At 38.0% G+C, this 16,236-nt stretch overlaps 1 protein-coding gene across 1 annotated transcript in view; it reads right to left on the bottom strand.

The window, feature by feature from the left end:
• Nucleotides 1-1,694: 1,694 nt before the first annotated feature.
• Nucleotides 1,695-16,236, bottom strand: part of SMC5 (structural maintenance of chromosomes 5) — a 43,766-nt gene continuing 29,224 nt past the window's right edge. The window contains exons 18-26 of the mRNA XM_017736446.1: nucleotides 15,227-15,350; nucleotides 13,920-14,042; nucleotides 10,954-11,079; nucleotides 10,216-10,311; nucleotides 9,740-9,844; nucleotides 9,410-9,529; nucleotides 6,442-6,621; nucleotides 6,260-6,355; nucleotides 1,695-3,464 (exon numbers count right to left, since the gene is read on the bottom strand). Of these exons, the coding sequence (XP_017591935.1) occupies nucleotides 3,327-3,464; nucleotides 6,260-6,355; nucleotides 6,442-6,621; nucleotides 9,410-9,529; nucleotides 9,740-9,844; nucleotides 10,216-10,311; nucleotides 10,954-11,079; nucleotides 13,920-14,042; nucleotides 15,227-15,350 (1,108 nt within the window). The 3' untranslated portion in view covers nucleotides 1,695-3,326. The remainder of the gene's footprint in view (nucleotides 3,465-6,259; nucleotides 6,356-6,441; nucleotides 6,622-9,409; nucleotides 9,530-9,739; nucleotides 9,845-10,215; nucleotides 10,312-10,953; nucleotides 11,080-13,919; nucleotides 14,043-15,226; nucleotides 15,351-16,236) is intronic.

Raw genomic sequence — 16,236 nt, 5'->3', positions numbered from 1 at the left:
GATATTTACTAAGATCCCATGCAGCTCCAGATGCAATAATGACAAGTGTAATGTCATGTTTTGAGACCAACATACTCTGCTGCTGCGGGTTAATCCTGGGCAGCAGCTCAGGGCCACACAGTGACCCTCCTCCTCCTGTGGGATGGGTCAGAGAATCAAAATGGTAAAAGTGAAAAAACTTGTGAGTTGAGATAAAAACAGTTTAATTGGGAAAGCAAAAGCTGTGTCCACAAGCAAGGCAAAACAAGGAATTCATCCATTATTTCCCATTAACAGGCCAGGTGTTCAGCTATTCCTCCAGAAAAGCATGGCTCCACTACACACAGCAGTTACTTCAGAAGACACAACTCCAAACACCCCTCCTTCTTCCCCTAGCTTTTACTGCTGAGGACAGTGTCATACAGCACATCATAGCCCTTTGGTCAGTTGGGGTCAGCTGTCCTGCCTGTGTCCCCTCCCAGCCTTTTGTAAACTTCTTGTGCTAACTTCTTGGGGTGGTGTAAGAAACAGAAAAGGCCTCAATGCGGTGCAAGTACCACACAGCCGTAGCTAAAACATCCCTATGTAACCAACAGTGTTCACAAACCCAACATAACACCATACAAGCTTCTGTGAAGAAAATTATCCCAGCCAAAACTAGTACTACTGTTAAAAAACCCCCACTGGCCTAGCAGGGGTAATAGATCAACAGAAAAAAGACTGGAGAACTGGGGAATTACGTCCAAGAGCAACTGGGGAGCAGATTAGTGAAGAAAAGCTGGTGGAATTTGGTGGAAAGCATGTATGTGGGAACTGGGAGTCAGAGGATTGCACCACTGGGAAAGAGCTGAGTCACAGGAGAGGTTGGTAGGTACGCTCTTGTAGCACTGTGTATCGCCTCTGTAACTTTTGCCTTTGCTGTTGCTACTGGCCCTTATTTTTCCATGCTTTCCCTGTTGGCTTTCAACACTGCTAGTCAAGCCTGAAAAGCTTTCAGTGGCTAAAAATACCTGCTTTCTGCATTTACCTCCCCTCTCCCTACTATTTCAGCCTTGTCAATGGCTGAAGGTAGCACCAAAGTATAATGAGGTACAGCAACTACTAGATCAGCCCCTGCTACAAAAAAACTGCCCTTCACCCAGGCTATTGGAATATGCAAAGGACACTGGATCAATGAGCCTCATAGAAGCATGGCTTTTGGCAAGCCTAGTCTGGGTGCAATAGCACAGAAACAGTCATGTGATTTTCAGATGTTCAGGCAGGGACAGGTGAAGAATTTTTCTTGGAGCAGAGGAGGATTTAACTTCCTTCTGTGTCTCCTTTCTCTCCCGAATTATAGTGTATTGAATCGTGGTTTTATTCTCAATTAGCAAGGTATGGGGGAAAAAAACGCTTCCGGAACAAAAAGTTCTAGGAAAAGTAATTTTGGATACTGTGTTTTAGTGAGTCAGAAGTAAAGAAAGTAATTCTGGCTCAGTTATTTACAGAGAAGCTAGAGTGCCAAGGTTCCCCCTCCCCTGCTTCCCATGATGTAAGCTCTCCTGTCAGACACCTCCCATCAGACACTATGCCAATCTGCCTGGTTTATGAAGGGTACTCCTCAAGTCAGTGCCGCCACCAAGACTCTCCAAACCAGACACTGCTCTCTTGCTCTGTTTTCCCCTCCCCTCCAGTGTGCTGCAGAGGAGAACTGGAAGCACAAAAGCCAAAGATCATAGGCTGAGAGAGGTAAGAACTATTTACTGCAAACAGCAATGAGATACAAAAATGAACAGTTAACAGCAACAATATGAATGACAGAGGGTACAGGAAAAGAAACCATTCACATGGAGAAACTCCCTGATAATAGACAATTTTGAAGAATACTTTTAAAACTAAGACCTTTCAATACAGTGGACAGGCAGATAGGCCTGTAGCCTCAATTATGTCGAAGATACTCTGCTGACCAAATTATCTCTGGACCACAGCCTGAGTTTCCATACTTTCAGATCTTCTCTTCAGTACTTGTGTTGGGACACTAATTATCACAGAAATCACTCCAGGAACTCATTTCACAGACAGACAATTCCATTGACCAACAGCGGCCCGCAGTAACAAGAATGAGTGGTTCTCTACTGCATTGAAGGCTCATCTATCTATTCAAAAGAACAATTACAATACTTACTCTTTAATACCTAAAACCTTCCAGATTCCAGCTCATATTTTGTAGTGGGTTATCTTATTTCAAATATGAGAATATCAAAGACTGACATACCAGTTTCATTAGCAAAGTTCGTTGCCAGGATACCGTTAAGAAAAACACCCATTCAAACCAGACATCAAATTGTTGAATTTTACTTTTTTAATAGTTAACTTAATAATCAGGACCTTGTTTTAGGTATTCAACATTCTGTTGATAACCTCCATTTCCAAATGCTTAACAGTTATGGCGAACATTCTATTAAAAATTTTTATGGCTTTCTGTTGAAAAGCAATTGACTGTACAATCACTCCAATGCAGCTGACTCCTTGTAAAAAGCCTCCTGGGTTTCACTTACAGGTGAAATCTGCAGCACTATTTTCTCTATCACCAAAAATGTATCAAACTTTACTTAGAAAAACAAACACACAAGAAGTTATATATTGCTTAGTTTTACTTCTGCAAGCTCACTAGCTCACTGTTTCACAAAGACCTGGAACTCTGTCAGTCTCCTTGCTAAGAGATGTGCTAGAAAGACCTTATCCTTCAAGCACTACAAAATGAAATATTATTATATTTATTTATTAATTTTGAGATAAAGTATCTATTCAACAATAATACATCCATAGAATCATATTCTTTATATTAATTTCAGGTTTCTTTTTACAAAACAAACCATTACAAACCATTCTGTTCCTACAGATCATCTGAATTTATTTTAAAAAATTGCATTTCAGTAGGGAAATGGAATACTATCCACATCTATGGTAAAGTTATTTACCAAAAGCAAATTCCAATTTTTGGGAAAAAAACCTTTAAAAAACAACAGTCACAGAGTAAGTCCAGGATAACCTAGAAAAATTACCTGCACTTCTGATGCTGCATTAACTGATAGAATAGAAAAAAAAATAAACTTCATTTCTATTTAAACCTACTATTGAGAAAAGTAGGTTCTTTGAAGAAAGTGACCACTATGAAAGACCTAAAAAGAAAATCATGCATTTCAAATCTCTCAAACATTGGCTCTTAAAACTTGCGCTGAAGTTCTCAATTATCAATTCTTTGCATGTTTTCCTCTTTGACAATTTCTGAATTCTTGAAAGCCAGATGTTTCAAGAAAGATATATAAAATACTTCTGTAGAACTATGTATCTATAGCTATATGCCACTATTCAGTCATCTTTGTAAGCCGCCGCTGCCTTCTCCTCATGTGTTTCGTGTTCCATTTGTATGTCTCCAGCATAAAAGGCCCATTGTAGACAAACAGCACAGTCATCTTGTCATTGTATGTGAGATTCTGCAGGAGCTGGTGAAAAACACAGAAACCAAAGTCAAAACAGCTAGATGTTCCCCATTATGTCAAAAAAGTGAATAAGGTCTATGTAAAACCTCAGATCTCAAAAAGATCAATATCCCTAGGATTACAGCCTGAAAAATGAAGTGTTTTTGTTCCTAGAAAACCCCTCTACAGGGACTCATTCTTCACCCAATTTCCAGCATCACTATTCTTATTAGAAGAAAATCTCCATATCTAATCTGTACCTTCTTGTTGCAAACAATCTCTTTGCTTTTTTGCTGTATACAGAGAATACCTCCACTCCACTGTGGGCACAGAATCATGTTTTTCCCTTTCTGACCCAGGGCAGGGCAGGAGATAGTAGTTGTACCTAAGTACATCTATGTCTCTCTTTAGCCTTGTGCTTCTCTGAGCTAAGCAATCTCCATTGGTGGAAACCCAGAACAATCAAAATTACTAGAAGTTGCACTGCTATCTTCTGGAGTAATTCCAGCCCCTGTACTAATTTTCTGAAGTTTAACAGCCAAAGCTGGATACTTATGATATTCCAAACCTTGCCAAGCACAAGCCCAGCAGACAAAGATATCATGCAAACTGTAGATTACAAGCAGTGCTCAGGATGACATTCAACAATTTACTTGCAACTGATGCTCAACTTGCCACTTCCCTCTCCCCAGCCATTTAGGCATTTATGCCTTACACTAGATGCTGTTGTTTATTTTTCCCACTTAAATACCAAATTTTATGTTTGTCTGTACTGAGATGAATCCTATTTTCAAATAAAGTTACCTAACCTAAGATTATTTAGAATTCTAATCTTGCTTTACAGCGAAAAAATTATTAACTCCAAACATGGTGATTATCCATATGTTTAATAAACGTAGTCTGTTTCACCACAGATTTGTATTAAAAATACTAATTTTCAAACCCACTTCTAAGAACATATTCAGTTCATCTACTCATTATGACAGTGATTCACAACTATTCAGAATAAAATATTCCTAATCAACTTTGCTGTATATTAATTTATACCCCTCCCCACTGCAACTTGTTTAAAAATGTAAGCAGGGGAGATGTCAACATACTGAAAAAGAGAGTCGCACGTTTCCCTGTATCCACTGGGTACACACAGAACTCAGCTTAACATGACAAATTGTCACATTTTCTAGTAGGTGATTACATACTTGCTTTCTAGTAAGTGGTGACATATAGCGTGGAGTCAGGAACTGCAGGTAAGCCATGGAACAGCAGAGTCTGGCCTTCTCTGCTTGCCCTGTGCAGCCTTTTAATTATCCTCTAATGCCACCCACACAAACACTCTCATCAGCTAAACCTTTACCTGACATGCTCTCTCACTAATTTTCCTTGTGACAGGCCATCATAACTTGCCATGTTAACTGTGGTGATCACCTGCTTGCAGGGGGCAGGAAGAAGGAAGGAGGCACAAAGAGTATCTTCAGCCACCTCTTCATAACACCATTTCTTGTTGCTGAATAATGGTGCAACACTGTCCTTGAGTTTCCTCCTACCACAATGCTGACGTTTTTTGCTTTTTTGAACTTCTGAGATTTTTTTACTTCTGCTTTTTCTATTTTGATCTTTCTGGTTAGCTCTGAACACTCAATTTTCCCCTGTCTCTATTCTTAGTAATTTGACAACAGACTCAACTTTTAAAACAGACTCTGGACCCCAGACAGTAATTTTCTACAACTCCTTACATTTGGGAAGCATTAGAGTTAGTTGAGCTATCTACCATTCAACATCCAAATCACTCTGTTCTTTCTCTAAGTAGGAGAGTGCACAAAAAAGCTGATCCAATAAGGAGAGGAATCACAGGAAGACAAAAGGGAATAAATTACACATAACAATAAAGAAGAAATGTGGTCAGGAAACGACCAAACTGCGCGGAGGTAAGCATACTGCAAGATCAGAAGGAACAAGAAGCATTACTTTCTATCTTCTTCCAGTAAGGTAAATGCTACAAGGTGGCCTTAATCAGACCCTTCAATTGCTATTTACTGAAAAAACAGGACATAAGAACCAGATTTTCTAAAATACAGTGTTAACAGGATACAGAATGATAAGATGATATCTTAATAAAAACCAGCACACTACTGACTGCTTGTCTCCCCGGTGTACAAGTAACTTTTACTGTTCTATCTGTCTTGGATCAAGCTGAATATAACATTAGTCTCTGTTATAGGTGCAGGTGAACAGCCAGCCTATTTACCCCATTCAAGCCTTGGCATTGCATCACTGCATGCCTAGTAAGTCAACTACTTTTTTTTAAATTTTGACCAACGAGTACAATCAAACTGGTCCCTCTCAGAGCACAGATCTCACCTTTTCTGAGCCTGTAAGCCTCAGATTAATACAGGAAAACTATTCCAGTAATGATGTGGGACTCTTCTACTTCTTCAGACATCAGCAGCACCAGCCTGCTCCTCCTCCAGTATCATCATCTAACTCATCTGGCAGCTGGTCTCTGCTACAGTCTGAATTCTGTTAGCTAGAGGCATTACCTTTACAACCTTTTCCATGGTAATCCTGTCCACTGGTGATTAACACATTATACTTCCAGTGAGGCCACAAGTCCAGAGTGGGTTTTTGAGGAGATAAACCTTGGTCTAAGTTGTCTGAATTCTTGCCTGGTTGTCCTCAAAGTGGACAAATCCTCTGTTACCTTTCAATCCAAGATTCTTAGGTAAAACAGAGGTAAGTTATACAGTGTTTACTGGTGTATTATCACACAAAATCCAATTCTCCTACATTTTAAACTTCCTATTTAATTTTCTGCCACACACCTTTGGTGTAATGAAGAAGTACTGAGATGTCCTTTTTTCACAAGCAGTTTCCACAACCATTTCAAAAACTCTTCTCTCATTCATTGGATCCATTCCCTGAAAAGAAAAAAAAAGTCTGTTCTCTCCACTATGTCATAAGCATCTGTACATAGAAAGAACAATACTGCACTATTGATTCTCACCTGATTTATTTCATCAACAACCCTGAAAGGACATCTGTTGAGTTCTTGCAGAGCCATCAGGTACAACATAGTAGAAACAGTTTTCTCACCTCCACTCTGATGATACGGAGTCAATTCATGAAGTTCAGTGCTACTGTGGAATTTTACTCTAATGCGAATCCCATACTTCTCATACTCCTCCTGTAGAAGCCACCACCTGTTAAACTCATTTTCTTTGTATTACACCTTATTTTATGATGACATGCAAACTGAAGGACATTTATACAAATGTATACGGGTCTACCAACTACTCAGGTTCAACTTAAGATCAATATATTAACTCTGTTTCATCTATTTTCCTGAACTCTCGTCTACTTCTGTTACAGAATTTCCAATACCATTCCCTCTCCGTGACTACGATTTGTTAATTGCTGTTAAGAAAGGCTTCATCCACAGTAAGAACATCAACAGGAAAATAAAAATCTTGGCTAGAAGGAGAAAGCAATGCCCCTATAAATCCCATTCATCAGAAAAACAATGCCTTAGGATACTATTAGTTTGAACAGTGGAGTAATGGGGTGTGTGTGTAGGTTGAATACCAATCTGAACTTCTTCAAGTACAAGCAGCCCAAAATCCACCAGGACAGCCATTTCCTTTTCATACCTCAACAGGAAAACCACACACAAGGATTCCAACCCTGGCTTTTCTTTAACAGGAAAGTGAAACTTGTCACTAGCCTCAGCCAATGACGCAAGGTATCAGGATAATAGATGTGGCTCAAAAGAAAGACCATGAAAAGAAATGTATTCATGCATAAGACAAAAAAGAAGTCTTCAGAGTACTCTCTATTATTCCTGAAGTTGTGTTCCGTGGCCACTGAGTTAGCCTGACTGGTCAGAGCACGATGCTAACAACATCAAAGTTGTGGGTTCAATCCCTGTATTTATTTAAGAGTTGGATTTAAGGCCATTTACTTAAGAGCTGGATTTGATGATCCTTGTGGGTCCTTCCAACTTAGAATATCTGTGATTCTTTGAGTTTCTCTGATTACAACTTCATGTAAGGAGAAATAAAACCCAGAATCTAAGGTTCTCTAGACCCACTGTAATTTCAGACGCATTGGCACAGACTGAAACTAGGTTTGAAAAAGTGAACAAGATACAGTCTAGCAAAACCAAGTCAAAAAAAGATTCATGTCCAACACAGCCATGATGGCATCAGTCAGACCTTGACTACTGCCAGACTATTTGGAATGCCAGTTTGTAGAACTGCCAGACATTCCAAAACCTGACAAAAATGATGCTCAAAACTCCTTGTGGTTAATCAAGGAATGTGACGGTTATCATGGCTAGCAGTCCGAATTCTGGCTACTAAGTGTTACCAAGTAAAGTCAGAATGTTTACAGAGGCTTCTGCTAGGATATTAAGGAAGAACCCAGTGAAGCATTTCACACAGAATCACAGAATCAATTAGGTTGGAAAAGGTTTCTGAGATCAGAGCCCAACCTTTGACTGAACACCAACCTGTCAAATAGACCATGACACTGAGTGCCCTATCCAGTCATTCCTTAAGCACTTCCAGGGATGGTGACTCCATCACTTCCCTCCTCAGTCCATTCCATGTTTAATCACCCTTCCTGTGAAGAAATTCCTACTAATGTCCAATTCCTCCTATTATCCAATGGGGATAGTAGGTAGTGTCACCAAGAACATCCACGTATCTCAAGATTCCTACAAGGCAGACTAACAGAGACTTGAACTTCAGTGTCACAGAAATACTTCTAATAAAAAGTAATTCTACCTCAAGAGTCTCCCTCTTCATATCTACAGGTGAGGCAGAAGATTTTCCTGAAGAGAAGGGTAAGGAATACAAACTCGAGAACAGATTATCCACCCTTCTGGATTGTAGCCATTCATCCCTTGAGGAAAGAAGTTTTACTCACTAGCACAGTACCACTAGCTAATCTCTTGAAACTATTTGTGACATCCTTACTATAGAAAAGCAAGACCTTCCAAAGCAGAGATTCTGGAAGGCACTCCAGACTCCTTTTGCTCTTAAACTGCTTTACTGTTCCTTTTGTGTTCTCTCTCCCAACATACTTTTATCTGAAAGATAGTTTTTATATAATATAGATCTGCCTAGGTAATTATCAAAAGACCTGAAAAGTCTGTGTTTTAGCGTTCTACTGTTTCATATTATTAGTCTCCAGGTAAACATTTTTCATGCAGTTCACATAAAGAGCCTTATTAATCCCTCTTCTGCCCTGAGTAATAACTGCCACTGCTATTTTAAGAAAAGCTGCTTGAGTGATTTACAACAGAAAAAAAAAGATTAAAAAATTATTATGTGTAAACTTTCACTATAATGTAGTCTATGTGTTAACACATGAAAGTCTTGAAATCATCATTTCAGCAATCAACTTAAAACAAAATACCAGATTTCTCTCTCCTGTTTATCGCACTGAGTATTTCTCCCCAAGTTCTACTAATGTTTTAAACTATTCACCAGAGGCAAACTCTACCTGTAAGGCTTACTGAGAAGGTAATAGGGCCAAATGACAACTGCTTTCAGAATAGACAAAATGTCCCCAGACTCCAGTAGAAACTACATGTAGAACCAAATCACTTCAACGCCTAGTAATAGAAGATTTAGATGATAATGGAGGACAAAAATTAGCTAAAAATACAGATTTAGATCAAAAACTTCAAAAATCTGAGTAACTGTTAAGTAAATACAAGGTTTCTAACCAAGATCTGTAAGTTGCAGGCCTATTCCAAAAGTCAGGAAGTGAAGCCCTATGCATCTAGATAGAGACTCATTTGCCTTCAATCAGACTGGTAAGTCAGTTCTAGTACACCAAAGCATTGAGTAGAAGTTCAGTGTTTTTTTAAAAAGAACATCTCCACATGACTTGTTATTTTTCTCTAGCAATATGTGAGCAAAACATGCAAGAAAATATGAATGTTAAACTAAAAAAATCAATCATACCTCATTTTCCATATGAAGATCAACTTCACCAACACACTGCATAGAACTAAAAAACTTACTGAACTTTCCATTAATTTGTTCAATCATCACTTTCAAGAGGCTTAGCCACTTTTCTTTGACCTAAAAGTAGACATATCCATGTAAAATCAATTTAAGAACTGAATTTTCCCCTGGAGATGGCATTTAAATTGCAAAAACATCATAATTAGGGGAGGTAACATCTCAGTTTGCACTCAAGACAATCTGAAATGATACCCTTTATTTCTGTACATACATTCCTACAATGATGTAGGGCTATAATGACACAGACGTGATAACTTGAGCTATTACCTGTGAAATGTTTTGCTTATAGTTATTCAACTCATTTTTCTTTCCCTCTAGATATTCTGTCAACTGCTGTATTTCTTGTGTTTGCTTATTGTATTCTTCAACAACCTGCCAGAATAAAAAGCAATCAGTCAGCAAAATATTTGGCAATTCTAACCTTGACTTTAAAAATACCACACTGCACCAATACTGTTCAAACACAATTACACAGACTACTGCACTGCACACTGAACAAGATAGGTTTCTATCTTTTAAGCAAAGAAACTGTAAAGCTTTGTTTCTCTCAGATTACTACAACTTTCTTTTTTTTAAAGGCACCTTTTTTAAAGAACCTACTTGAAATCTGAATAAATGCATTTACAGCACATTGTTCCTGCTGTCTAACTTATTATACCAAGAGATCTAGCACAGAGTGGGAAGGAAGTACAATGTGGGTAGAGGGGCAGAGAGAGAGGGTGGAGGGAAAGCAGTGAACATACTGAAGCACTGAGGCCTGTGAAACAGGAAGCCCTGGTTTTCTCTTCACTCAGAAAAGCATCAATTTCCTCCAATGTGTTTGGAAGAGTCTGAAAAGCCTACAAGACAAAGGATTGCATGTGTTACAAAGCAATACTAACAAAGGATTCAAGTTTTCTAAAAATAAATAAATAAATTGGATAAACCATAAACTAATTCTGTTAACTTTTAATCAGGGTGTCACACAGTCAAAATTTAACATAGCAAGATTCCCTCACTAACTGTTCTGGACAGAGAAATAAGGTTGGAAGTGCTATTACGTAACTAAGATACACAATCAGTTGCTCCTTAGTTGCCCAACTTGTGCAGGCAGAGATACTCAGAGATTTGGTACAAGACATGGCTAGATAAGCCATGCAAATGAATACTTCTAGGAGGCTGGGCAGAGACTTCGGCTCTTTTGTGTTGCTCCATTAGAGCAGGAAGCTAGAAAAATATGGCCTCTTTTTATTTCTGGGAATACAACGCTGTGGATTTCAAACTGAAATCACAGATCAAATTTTCTCTCCCCTGTGCACAAAACAAAGTGGTAGTCAAAGGGCATCTCAGCACTATTTTAAAGGTGCTTTAAAAGGCTAATGACAATAACAGAAGTACACGTGATCCTTTACTGGGAGCCTTCTAATAAAAAACAGACAATTGTTTTTTGCAGGAGAGGTTAGAAATTCAACAGATAAGTGAAAATTTCTTTTTGTACATACAACTTGAAATTCTTCTGGAAAATCTTGACCCGGACCCAATCTGCAGACCTGTCGAGCTTGTTTCATCAATTCCACGCACTTCTCATAAAGAAGTTGCTTCTTATTATCCAGTTCATGAAAACGTTGCTGTTAGAAATATTAAAAGATATTTTAAAAAAAAAAACTTTCTTAAAAAAAAAATTATCGTGAATTTCCAGACTTAACACTAGCACACTAGCAACAAACCACATCTGAAGCAGAAAAAGTAGGTGAAACCAGACTATTAAAATATCAAAAAATTTGCTTCAACTAACAGAACTCATTATACCTCTCTGCTCATCAAGTCAACAGATGCCAAGGTAAACTGATCAAAAGCAAGTTCTTCTAAAATAGCTAAATTTATTTTCTCTCAACTTACAAGTGTGCATGTAGATTCAAGAGGTACCTTCCCAAGTTTTATTGTTGTGTACTTTAGCTAAATATAGGAGCCCTCCAGTGGTGAAAAAAAATCAGTTTTCATTTGGAAATCATACAGTTAGAGAAATGCTTGTTCAACAGTTTTAAAATACAGGACACAGACACTGATAGTCACCCTCATTACTTTTTGGAAATGTAGTTGATCTTTACTTACTAAATACAACAGAAGCAGCTATAACCGGTATGATCATTAGTGATCATCTCACACTCACAAGAGTTAGGGTTGCTGTTCTCAGCATGTATCAACTCAAAAAACCCTGCTCTTCCTTCTCTCTCCACCAAGTACTACGGAATAGATATGTTCATTGCAGATAAGCATTTCATGATCTCCACAAACACACTGTAAAAATATTTTTCTATACTGCACTGGTATTTTCAGGAAAGTTGGAAAAATTTTAGAAGCAGCTTTTCTTAGATCACCCCCTCCACTTCACAAAGTCTATTGTAGAGGAGGGAAATGTTACATGGGTTGCAAGGACTGGCATCAGAGCTGTACAGATAAAACAATAAAGGAAGAATGTCCCTCCTTTTCTTTACAGCCAAGACCTCACGTTATACTGAATTAGCATAAATACAACTGTAGAGCACAATGGTTACATTCCCCTGGATATCTGCACATGCCCTGTAATAGTATTTTGGATCCCACAAATTTAAAAGTCAACTGGCTTCATCTGAAATGTTTTGACATGATAATGAAGGCAAAAGATCCCGTGAGAGGCACCCAGACTTTTTTTTATACAAAAAGCATAAGCTTCATGTGTTTGATCATTTCCAGAGCCTAAATAAATTCTGAATTATCTGAAGAAGGGAATCTCAATTCTCAATTGTATATAAAGCTCCCACTTGAAGGGAGCTCTGCAGAGCTGCATGAAACAAGATTTCAAGCTGATCTGAAGGCACTTAAAATCTGAAACAGATTCAATACTGAATATGCATGATCCAAGCTTAGGTAAGTAAAATTCTTCAGTGAAGAGGAAAACGCATGTTTGGCAGGAGAAACTTCAGTATGCAACAGGAAGACTAGAAAGCAATAGATATTTGATGTTACTATGAAGCATGTACTAGAATAAATACATTGACAGTTCAACAAGCTAGGCTTCAATTTTCACTCAACTTTGCCAGACTTTTGTCAGTGGCCATATGCAAAATAAAATTTAGATAAATATAAATAAAAATACGCAGGTTTTGATTCCTTATTCCTTCTATATATTTAAAAGTACATGGCAATGATAATGTTCCTGTTGATTTCCTGAGGGGGCCTCACTGGGACTCCATTTGACTCATACACACCTTTTATTAGGAAGGAGGCTATTTTTAAGAATTATCAGAATGTTACAAATCACAAATCCTGTCTACTGATCTGACCAGACATCTAACTATGTACCAGACCAAGCTACTCCCTAAATGATGAAGATGTGTGCAGAGACAACTAAAAACATTAAATGAATTTCCCAGTAACAATGGACATTACTGACATGAGGCTCATGGCTTTGTAACACATTCTTACTCCTTACTGAGCTTCAGCAATTAAGTGATTTTCACGGAACTTTAACAAACTGAGCAAAAGATGCATCATGTGTGAGAACCTGTGCAACAGTGGTTTTCTAAGTAACATGCTGGATTTGTCTCTGTCTTCAAGTTACTTTCTGCTCCTCTTAGAAAGTTCTCTTCTGCCTAATTTTCCTGCAAGTGGTGGTAACTGTAACTCAAGTGGTTTTCTAACTGCATGCTAAGGCTATTCTTTTTGGAAATATCTGTCCATGCAAAGTAACTGTCTCCTACCTTTCAAGCTGCTTTCTGATTTTACTTTTATCTTTATGATCGAATTGATTTAGTAGGTTATAGCTGACTGGACTCTTGCAAGACAAGGAAAAAAACCCCAACTTACTGCCCTTTTCTTTAACAGTTTATTCCCCAGTGCATTGAAAGATTGTACTACTACACAAATACAAAAAATGGACCTTTGCAGCAATCCATGAGCAATGACAGCATCCTCTGCTCTTAGAAATGAGTACTTGCTGTGGAACTAACTCCTCAGACTTTTTATCTGAACACAGCATAGCTTTCTAGGCATTTAATTACAGTACGAAGAAATGAGCTATAAAGAAAGGTAAAACAGCTCTGTTGTGCTGCTGCACTTTCTGGTTCATCTTGAGCTTGTACTTCGCATGTGGGTTGGAGCTACTTGTTTATGGACAGACTCAGAAGAACAGCAATTGATTAACAGCTGGCCTTTTTACACACTTCTCATTATAATAAAAGATCCAGGATAAGATGACTGTTTGGCACATTTTCACAGCACCTTAGCTGTCTTAACTGAGGATGGCAAAGCTACTATTCTCCTTTAAATCAAGAGGCTGAAGTCAAACTACAGAAATCAAGGCTAAATATTTAGCAGTTCTAACACCCACTTCTAAACAAAGACACAGAAGCATCCTTTTCAACACCATAAAGGCTTCCCAGTGAGATGTTTTCATAACAGATACCCTGGTATTCACAAATATTGTTACCTGTGCAGCTCTTAGCTGTACAGTTCCTGCTTTGTACTCTGATTGTAGTCTGTTCTTCTCAGCAGTCATTCTTGTTATCTGAAGAGCCAAAGTTACTTTGACGATGTTCAGTGGTATGATCCTCTACACACAGGAAAACAGAGCATCGGTTTTTTCACCAGACTCAAAACTGATATAATCACTACTGGCCTTTGGAAACTGCCAGTCCTTCTAGTCATAACAATCTCACGCTGTGTTCAGCCCATCAATACTGCTGTCAAATTCAATAAAGAAGTGGTGACCCAAGCTCCCCAAGATGTATAGTCCTCATGTACACACTCATGCAGGTATCCATACATATATATAATTTCAACTAAATACATATAAATACATATACATAGATATATACACACACACACTTCCAACCCACAATTTTACATCAACCCTCCTTCCCCCCATTCTCCTTCCCTTCACTATATACCAATATGTGAAATATGAGAAAAGCCAAGGCCATCTCAACTGCTTCTCAGAGAGAAGGATCCAACAGGTGGATTTTGGTGGATGTCGTATGTCACAGAGATGGAAAAAGGTCAAAAAATAAACACAAAATACATATGCATCTTGTAATGACAATGCAGTTGATTGACAAGGCGTACAGCAACTCTTATTAAAGTCTTAACTGGAACAGCACATGACAACAAAATGAGGCTGTGGTTGGGAAGTTATGTAACAGGCTTTAATGATCACTAGAACCTGATTTGACAGCACTGACCTTAAAATGTTTGGGTTTTTTTCAAACAAGTCAGCCTCAAGAACAGTCTAGAGGCTTCAAAACCAGCAACAGATTCTTTACTGTCTAAAGGGTAGCTACAAACATGGGGCATTGAAAGCAGCTGTTTACACCATGTTTTTTATGATCAGCATATAAATACAAACAAATCCTCTCCCATAATGAAAGGGATGATAAGGTTTCAATTGTAGACTTATGGGACCTACAAGATAAAATTTTGAGTGCTAGCATCTGACGACAATGGTGAGCCAAGGTCTGAGATTTTTACTATGTGTCATTTTAACACAAAGTTTCTACAGTGTGAACTTGGACACAGTTTTCAATTCTCTTAAGTGATTTAAAAATAATTATCAGAATGCAAACTGAAAAAAAAAATTTAAAAGGAGATGAAAAATGGAAAAAGATTATTCAGTAGTTCAAGAAAGCTAGCTTGAAAACATTGACAGTAACACATCCAAATGTTGCATGCCTCCTACTTAAATTACAAGAATTGGACTTTTCATAAAAGTGGAACACATACCAAGTTAATAATACATACCTTTATGAGATGCATCAATTCACTAACAAGTCCTGCTTTCTGTTTGTTTATTTCTTTGATCTTTACATTTGCCAGTTGAAACTCCTTCTCTAGGTCGATAGCATCTTGTTCCAGCTGTCTTAAACTATGGGAGGAATCAGTATTTGATTAATAATAAAAATAATTAAAAATAAATTGCACTAAAAATACAAAAATTCTTAAATTTGATGCCGAACCAACAGTTATCAAGAATATGAATTTGTAGTCCTAAACATTCCAAATATTAGAGGCATTCCCAACCTATGCACTTTAAGCCAAAGAAATACAAAAGACAAAAAAATAACAGTTAAAGAAATTCCACTTTTGGCTACTAACAGCATCACTCAGCAAGCATAGTCCTTTACTTTAAATTTCAAATTACAGAATTTTTTAAAAAAAATCAGTGTAAGGAATGATATTTTTCTTCTTCTGATAGTTCTTTGCAACAATACAACACAGGAGAGTTCAGGAAGTTTACTTAATTCTTGTTACGTATTCTAGCCAAAAAAAGGTACTGTATCCTCATCTTAGTACAGGAAAAACAGAATTCTCACTTGTTTTAGACCTTCAGAACACGTAAAAGGAACCATGATGTTTAGTGAGCTGCAAAGCATTTGGAGATCTTCCAAAACTGCTGAACAGGCTAAGAGGATGATACAGGAAACTACAAACTGATCATTCTCACTTTGATCCCTGGGAAAACTGTGGAGCCAGTCCCCTCAGGAAGCAATTCAGGGGCATAACGGAGAAGGTGATCAGAGACTCAGCAACCATTTACAAAGGGCATGCCATACCTCATGAACCCAACTGTAAAACCATGAGGTGACAGGAGATCAAGGGGTTGCCACTTATGTCAATTTTAGCTTTCTGTTAGGGTACGTGATAAAAGCTCACCTGCACACACATAAAAGAGAGACAACAGCAGCTGGCAGAAGCCCAAATAATACCCTACATCTTGGCTTCACCCAGGCTCACCACAGCACTCGTGTATG

Source organism: Corvus brachyrhynchos, unplaced genomic scaffold (genome assembly GCF_000691975.1).
Source record: "Corvus brachyrhynchos isolate BGI_N302 unplaced genomic scaffold, ASM69197v1 scaffold716, whole genome shotgun sequence".
Taxonomy (NCBI): domain Eukaryota; kingdom Metazoa; phylum Chordata; class Aves; order Passeriformes; family Corvidae; genus Corvus; species Corvus brachyrhynchos.
Note: the sequence above shows the minus strand (reverse complement) of the source record. Positions and strands in the feature narration are given on the sequence as shown.